This window comes from Polyodon spathula, unplaced genomic scaffold, assembly GCF_017654505.1.
Source record: "Polyodon spathula isolate WHYD16114869_AA unplaced genomic scaffold, ASM1765450v1 scaffolds_1842, whole genome shotgun sequence".
NCBI classification, from domain to species: Eukaryota; Metazoa; Chordata; class Actinopteri; order Acipenseriformes; family Polyodontidae; genus Polyodon; species Polyodon spathula.
In genome coordinates, this window is record NW_024473317.1 from 4152 (window position 1) to 13360 (window position 9209).

Here is a 9209-nt window from a genome sequence, read left to right on the forward strand (position 1 = left end):
TTATGCAATACATGTAAACATATCCACAACCATTCATAAGTACAGGGCTATCTTAGATGAAACATGATGCATAGTTACTGGAGTTCAACCCACACACATTGGAGTAGTTTCCATAGATTAAACAAAATTAATTCTCACCTTTTTCTCACTATTTTAGCTGTACCTTTGGGTAGTGTGTGTTTCCATGCAGTTTTCTTTTACCCAGAGAAATTCTCATTCTAAATGCAAATAACCTCATTAATATTAAAATACAGAAAATATTTAAATGACTTCCAAATTGGCCTCGAGCGACTACAGATATTGTGCAGTTTTCTTAACCAGGTTTGCATGAAGGTATACATTTTTTTTGAAGCACCACAAGTACAGCCTGTCTCATTTGAGCACAAAACAAAAACAAAAAGCGAGATAGTGTTACACAAATACAAAAAATAAAGGTGCCTGCCTGTGTGGTATCTGTTTCTGGCCTGACGTCACCACTCAGCCATCACTGTCACAATACTTATTAACTTTCTGTGAAATTCTGTGAATGCATTAAACTAAGCATTGTGATTTCCACATTAGTTAACAGCTTCATGAAGTAAATAACCAGGTAGACCCAACTCTAACACTTGCAAGAGCTGTTACTACACAAGTTACAGTGCCTACAGAAAGTCTACACCCCCTTGAACTTTTTTCACATTTTATTATGTCAGTGCCTCAGAGTTAAGGGGAAACAAGTTTTTATTGGGAAAAAATTATATATTAAAAATACAAAACTGAAAGATCATAATTGGATAAGTCTTCACCCCTCTGAGTTAATACTTGGTGGAAGCACCTTTGGCAGCAATTACAGCCGTGAGTCTGTTGGGATAGGTCTCTACCAATTTTGCACACCTAGATTTGGCAATATTTCACCACTCTTCTTTACAAAACTGTTCAAGCTATGTCAATTTCTTTGGGGAGAGTTGATGAACAGCAATCTCCAAGTCATGCCACAAATACTCGATTGGATTTAAGTTGGGGCTGTGTGCTTTTGGTCGTTGTTATACTGAAAGGTGATCTTCCGTCCCAGTTTCAGCTTTCTTGTAGAGGGCAACAGGTTTTCCTCAAGGGCAGCAGGTTTTCCTCAAGGACTTCTCCGTACTTTGCTCCATTAATTTTCTGTTCTATCCTGACAAGTGCCTCAGTCCCTATGAGAAACATCCCCATAACATGATGCTGCCACCACCATGCTTCACAATAGGGATGGTGTTCTTTGGGTGATGCGCTGTGTTGGGTTTGCCCCAAACATAACGCTTTGCCTTCAGACCAAAAAGTTCAATTTTAGTTTGTTGCACATGGCTACAGAATTTCCTGTGTGTTTTTTTGCATACTTCAAACGGGATTCAAGGTGGGCTTTCTTGAGTAATAGCTTCCTTCTTGCCGCCCTACCATACAGGCCAGATTTGTGGAGTGCTTGGGATAGTGTTGTCACGTGCACACTTTGAACAGTCTTGGCCATAAAAGCCTGTAGCTCTTGTAAAGTTGTCACTGGCCTCTTGGTAGCCTCCAGTTTGGAGGGACAGCCTGATCTAGGCAGGGTCTTGGTGGTGCCATATACCTTCCAATTCTTAATAATGGTCTTGACCTTGCTCGAAAGGATATTCAAGGCCTTTGATTTTTTTTTTTTTTTATACCCATCCACTAATCTGTGCCTTTCAACAACTTTGTCCTGGAGTTCTTTTGAAAGTGCCTTGGTTCTCATGGTTGAGTCTTTACTTTGAAATGCGCTACCCAGCTGAGGGATCCTACAGGAACTGATTAATTTATCCTGAAATCATGTTAATCACTACAATTTAACACAGGTGGAGGCCACTTAACTTGGTGTGTGATTTTGAAGGCGATTGGTTATACCTGAGTTAATTTAGGATTGCTATTACAAGGGGTGGGGGGACAATTATCCAACCTGCTCAAGTTATGGGGTAGGATGTGTAGATAAATGAAAAAAAAAAAAATAATGCATTTTATTTCCAGGTTATAAGTCAACAAAAGGTGAAAATTTTGAAAGGGGGTGTAGACTTTCTATAGTCACTGTATGTTAACTACTAAAGGAGGCTGGGAGCTTTCTAGCACTACACCCAAACCAGCGGAGCCTGATCCTCACTATTTAAACAGTCACTCCAGAGAAAACTATATTGAAGACCACCAACAGCTAGCTTTAAGGGTAAGGACAGTTTACAATTCTGTGTGTTTGTTTCGTACTGCAGCCCTTCTGGACAGGTATACAAGCCTTTACAGTTAAAAGTGGATTTTGATGTTGTTGTTTTAAACACACATTGGAGCGTTTAACTCTCCAGGTGAAGTATGTTTAAAAACTTGTTTAAAAATTAGAAACTATTGTTGTTTCACTAGCAAGAGGCTGAGAAAGAGAGAAGGGGTAGGGAGCAAATTACTAAGGGCATATTATCATTATCAAATAAGTTTTACGTTTTTCAATAGTTCATTGTAATTATATAGATGTGTTTCAAAGGGTATTATCATGTGTTCGGATATTTACTGAACCTACAGAACAAGCTCTACTTCCGTGTCCTTTTATATATGGTGTTATGGTTTATATTGAACACTTAAAGCCTTGTTTTGCAGTGCAGCTGTTATATATATATATATATATATATATATATATATATATATATATATATATATATATATATATATATATATATATATATATAATCTTGAATATACCTAGCAAATGTCAGTATTCCGTTTTTACGTTGATGGTTGTAGGCTACACATGATTGATGGACTATACAAATGACAAGTTATCTTCTGATGTTTGGGATAATGAAACTGTTAATATCAAGTTTGCCTAATTAAATAATAGTATACTCTTCATATAAGGGTCATTCAGTTTCTTATAAAATAACTGAATTAACTAATACACATGGGATCATTGATTGTTTGCAATTATTAAAAACGTCTTGTCATTTGTTTGCTCAAGTACAATTAACTCACCAACATTGAAATTGCTGATTGATGTTTTAGATTTTTTCATAATATCACTATTCAAAGCTTTACTGAGTAAATAAATGACCTAACTGGGACACATATGAGATATTAAACTAATTGTTAATTGATTGGTATAAAGGCAAAGCCACCCTCTAATTCACAATGATGTGAATTTGATGAAGACACGTTAGGTGTCAAAATGCTGTGTTCGTCTGTTTGTTTCATGACCACGTTTTCAAACAAATAGAGATATTTGGAATTAATACAAATGAGCAGCAGTGAAGTATTGAATCCTTCTGAAGAAAAACAATGGTGAGAGTTTTTACTATGAATGTGTGGCTCAAAGATTTTTAAACTTTTGTATAACCGAAGAGACTCTACCTTTATAGCATACAATTACCTTATACAGGTCAGCACCTCTTCAATAGCAAGCATTGTAGTGCGCAAATGACTCTTGTTACACACAAGGAGGCTCATAGTGTAAAACTGTGGTCCCCAAGGGAGGAACTGTAGTTACCGACAGAGGACTATAATGCCTGAAGCCGCAGGTAACTATAGCTTTTCCCTTGGGGTCTTCAGTTTTCCACTATGAGCCGAAGTCTGCAGTCCATATTTGTTTTATGAATCAGTCAAGTGTGTTACAATAATTAAGCATTAGTTTTAAACAGTACGTTACCATTTTTTTGGCATAGAACTGTTCGTTTGACATTCTCATTGCTTTGTATTTTTATATTGTCAAGTTGGATTTGTTTGGATTTTATGAAGTCATGAAACACTGAAAGCGTCGTTTTTGTGCAGATTTTTGTGTTTGCAGCATTTTTGTTTTGTATAGATAGATAGATAGATAGGTATTGCAATAAAGTGCTCGCCACCCAGACTCGCACCGGTTCATTTGACCCAACACAAGGGTTTAGGTTTTGGTGCTTGTAAACAAACCAATATTAAATAGTACTTTTTAAAGAAAAAGCCTAAACTAGAAAACCGGACAGCTAAGCCGTTTACAAACAAACCAATCTGGTTTCTTTACTGTGACAGCCTCTAAACAAACATTTCCCTGTGTTTTAATAATAAATAATAAAAAAAAAACTACAAAATGATTTCCAAGTCTACCGGAAGCCATAATAGTAGTACAATAATTTATGTTAGATTTCAAAATATCACATTTTTCCATTTTTGTGAGATTTTCATCAAATAGACGGAAAACTAAAAAGTAATATGTCATTTAATATGTTAACGTAACATTACTCAGCAGGTTTAATTTGATGTTCTGAAGCAAAATTAGTTAATTCTATAGGGTGATGCAAAAATTGTGACCGTAGCTGTATATATATTTATATATATATATATATATAATATATATATATATATATATATATATATATATATATATATATATATATATATATATATATATATATTATATATATATTGTCACAAAGACAGGCGGAGTGGGGGACGTCAGACCAGAAACAGGAACCAGGAAATAAACAAAAAGAGAGGTGGAGTTTGGTGGAACTGAGCGAATAGTCTCACTCAGCATTTAATAATTTATACAAGCAGAAAATAAAAGGTTGCAAAGACAAACAAGACACAGGACATGGCACTCGTCGCTAAAACAAAAAGACAAACAAAATGGACTATACAGCCAAAACACTGTGAGCTACTATTTTTAACGATTATTATTATTATTATTATTATTATTATTATTATTATTATTATTTATTATTATTATTATTATTATTTATTATTACCTCCGTCTCCAATCCTGTTTTCCACTCACCAAACACACAACCCCAAGTAGATGAAAACATGTAGCTTTTATGCAGCTGTACCAAGACTCGATTGCTAATCAATCATTCAATTGGAGTCGCGGTACAACTGCTCGTGAATTAATAAAGTGCAATTCCCCGTGCTCACATACTATTACGTTTTACTTGCACGTGAAGTGCTGTGCAATCCTCATGCCTAAATACAAATATACATTTTAAACACTCGTGTTACACAGACCCGTTTATGTCACCTGTACCAATGACTATACACCAATATTAACAAACAACACAAAATATACACAGGGGCGGGTGCTTTGCCACAATATAACTATAACTTTTATCAACAGCTCAATCTGAGACAAGCACAAGATAATGAGATTAGTTTTTCAGAGAGAGAGAGAGAGAGAGAGAGAGAGAGAGAGATTACATTGCACCCAGGTATACTGTAAAAGTAGTTACTGTAGTGAAAATCAACCCCCTTTTCTTCTTGTTTGCAGGATGGTAGTTCAGAAGGGGGCAACAATCCAGGTGAGGGGCCAATGGGCAAACAAAACGGAGTTCATTCTGGCTGTTGCGGGGCAGATTGTCGGGCTGGGAAACATGTGGAGGTTCCCCTACCTGTGCTACAAAAACGGAGGAGGTGTGTGACAGTATTGTGCATTTCCCTACATTTGTGTGCACTCTTCTTCAGTGGCAGTGTACGAGTCAGCAGTCTCTTGTTTGCGTCACAGGGCAGAGGGTGGGCGTGAACCGGCGACCCTGCATACTGCAAATACTGCGGGCTCGTCTGCATTCATGGTTACAGAGCTTTTACCCTCATTTAATCCACCAGGGACATAACTATTAGTTACATTCTTCCTCCCATTACTGACAAATTTGTTATGCAAATGGAATAACTGACGTGTCTCACTTATATGTAAATATAAAACTTGCAAATGAATGTTGGTTCAGTATTTGTTCTAATGCCACAGTAAGATACATTGTCCAGGAGTATTTAACCCATCTCACAATGCTTCTTCAAACAGGTGTGTTCTTCATCCCCTACCTGCTGTTCCTGTTGTTCTGCGGGATACCTTTGTTCCTCCTGGAAACAGCTCTGGGGCAGTACACCAGCCAGGGAGGCATCACCGCCTGGAGGAAAATCTGCCCTCTCTTTGAAGGTGAGAGAATCAGAATCATTGTCTGTTAATTAACTCTTTAATCATAAATTATTACAAGGCACCAAACAAAATCCAAATGGAAGTGTTTTACCATTGCACGAGGAAGGCATTCTTTTACAGGGGTAATAACCAAGGCTTTTTAAAACACATTCTTGCACATCCTTAATAACCTTCAAGTGTCATTTTTCTGTAGATTTTATTTTCAATTATCCACATCGATGTAGGTAATTGAAACGTTTGCCTGCTGAGTTTGCAAACAACACTGTAGACAGGGCTGCAGTAAACCTTGGACCAAAACAGTTCTCTGTCTGTTTAATTAGTGTGTTTACTTTGCCACGCAAAACAGAATTACACAGTATCTCTACCCCAATGGATCATTTCACAAGCGTTGATCACACAAGTGCATACTGAGCTGAGGGAGAGAGAGAGAGAGAAAGAAAAAGAGAAAAACACTTCACAGCACATACAGTTTACCTCGCTCTTGCTCCTCCTTCTTCGAACCCACTCCACTCGTCTCTACCCAGACTGCAGAGAGATGCCGGCTTTTATACAGGTGACCATCTCCCAATTACAAACAATTAAACAATTATAACTCGGGAAATGGTCACCTTGTGCACAAGGTTTTTAATGTGGATGGAGCTTCCCATCCACGCTGCAAAACCAAAACAAACTACGCCTTCGCCATCATATACATACATATATAAAGCATACCAATAATAATAAACAAATACAAAATAAAACAACTGTACAGGGGCAGGGAGTACCCCGTTCTGAAATAAACAAACAATACATTTAAACAGCAGGCTTTGCCCCTCCCCCTTTTATATGTGCAGTGCTTTTCTACCGCCCTGCTACAGTATACATTACATTTAATGTATAACTGCATCTATAGAACTGAAGCAAGACTTTCAGTCATATTTTGAAACTTGGATTATAAATTAAATTGCTTTCCAAACTCTTATGATTTTTGTATAAATACTATCGTTTCATATCCTACTGTTATTGTGTATGTCATATGGACAGGATATAGTGCATACAGCTGAACTACACCAACACAATGAAGCCAGCAAACCAGGAGAAACAAAATCGGTGCATAATAAAGCATGTATACGAGTCAACTTAATTATACATTAGTGTTCATACAAAGATTGAAGTAATTATTGATTAGCACATAGACCTCTTAGTAAAGAGCAATGGTGCTGTTCAGTTCGCAAAACAAAGTAATTCAGGGAGATTTTGTCTATTTCATTAACAATCTTTTGAATATGCAGAAATGCAAGTGATTCAGTCATTCTTGGTTCACACATAGTGGTTCACAAGTAATTGTTTAGTCTTGGTAGGCAGACTAACAACACCCTACCATAATATTGAATACACAAATAAAATACACAAACATAATATTTTACTTGGCAATGACAAAAAAAGTGGACCCTGTCACAATCTGGCCCTTTCTGGTTTCATCACTTTGTGTGAGAGCCGCTGGTCTGTGAAGGCTTTCACTTCTAACAAAGGAGAAATAACGCTGATTTTCCTGTTAAACTAATCTGATGTGAAATGTTATTCGATAGATACGCTGTTTCTCGCATATTTTAGCATTAGAGTTAGAATTAAAAGAAAAAAAAAAACATATATTGTCTGGATATCAGTCCCATCAAAAGGTACGCACAATTATTATAGATAAGCTGTGACACTGGTGTGCCGGTCCAGCATTGCAGAATACTGTGAAGCATGGGTGTATAACCACGGCGCCTCTGATTGTGAATGCATAGTAAAGGATAGGTAAGCATCGTAAAGCCCAGAGGTACTGTAAAGCACAGCAATGATGGTATAACCATGGCGAAAAGCACAGAAAAGTACTGTGCAAAGATAGTATAAGAGGGCTTGTTCAAGTCTTAATCTTCTGCTCTTTGAGCCACATGTCTGCAGTGAACTGTGTGACTACTTTGCATTAGTTATTTGTTAAATGTATTACATTCCTGAAAAGCCTTGCAGTGCTAGAAGTGGATGTCAGTATTCTTATGTGCTTCACCCTCCTCCTCCCCTCTCTCCAGGTATGGGTTATGCCAGTCAGTTGATCGTTTTTTATGGAAGCATCTATTACATCGTTATCCTGGCCTGGGCTCTCTTCTACTTTTTTCACTCCTTCAGCTGGGAGCTGCCCTGGGCCAGCTGCAGAAACACCTGGAATACAGGTACTCTGACTGGGAGACCAGCGAGGGAATGGGGGTGGGGTGCTAGAACTCTTAACGCATACTATATGGCATACTAATCAAGTTACATTATATCATTTATTTATGGATATGTGATACATATATGTAACATATAAAATGGTTATATTGCATATATTTATAATATATTTAAAATATGTGTTCTTTTCCTATGGGACATGCCTCTCCCCTTCACACTTCTGCAGGTACTTTTTTATACCTCCAGGTAGCTACCCAGAGCAACCTACTTCAATAGCTGTGACTCATCACCCAGTCTGGAACTGTTTACCGCTTTCCTTTCAAAAGTGATCCTTTTCCTTCCCTTCCCCGTGTGTCACAGGTACCTGTGTGGAATTCGACAAGCAGAACCTCACTTCTAACTGGACTGTTCCCAACAACGCCACGTCCCCGGCCATGGAGTTCTGGGAGTACGTTAGTTGAATCCACGCATGCACATGTTTGTTTACAGTATTAAAGCAGAAACACTGATTATCCCTGTGTGACTGTGTGTGTGTGTGTCCTGGTCCCTTTAGGAGGTGGGTGCTGAAGATCTCTGGTGGGATTGATGAGGTGGGCAGCCTGCACTGGGAGATGACGCTCTGTCTCCTGCTCGCCTGGATTATCTGCTATTTCTGTGCCTGGAAGGGAGTGAAATCCACAGGAAAGGTGAAGGATCGATGAGGCACATGTGCAGGAATTTGACTTGCAAAGTGACGTCAGTCGAGATGCATTCAGCCCAGTTCCTTTCATGTATTACTGGCTCTCAAACCCTCTTGTCCTTTCCACCACAGAATAAACATGTGTGACAAACAACCTCCCCCCCAGGTGGTGTACTTCACAGTCACGTTCCCCTAACCCTGCACCCCTCCCAGGTGGTGTACTTCACGGCCACATTCCCCTACCTGATGCTGGTCGTTCTGCTGATCCGTGGACTCACTCTGCCTGGAGCCGTGGATGGGATCATCTTCTACCTCTACCCAGACCCAGCACGACTCACCGATCCACAGGTACCTCAAGACAGCTTTCAAAATGCCACTGAACCAAAGAGGCTGCGCAGGGGTGTTGTGTGATGTGTAACTACACCTGCATACTCAGCTCAGTGATAA

The 9209-nt window shown here is 38.5% G+C and overlaps 1 protein-coding gene across 1 annotated transcript; it reads left to right on the forward strand.

Annotated features, from left to right (window-relative positions):
* Positions 1-2111: 2111 nt before the first annotated feature.
* On the forward strand, positions 2112-8955 carry LOC121310209 (sodium- and chloride-dependent GABA transporter 2-like). Its single transcript, XM_041243510.1, has 7 exons — positions 2112-2182; positions 5234-5376; positions 5762-5896; positions 7948-8088; positions 8444-8531; positions 8637-8769; positions 8895-8955. The coding sequence occupies exons 2-7, from the start codon at positions 5235-5237 to the stop codon at positions 8907-8909; spliced, it is 654 nt and encodes a 217-aa protein (XP_041099444.1). The 5' UTR covers positions 2112-2182; position 5234; the 3' UTR covers positions 8910-8955.
* The last annotated feature ends 254 nt before the right edge of the window (positions 8956-9209 follow it).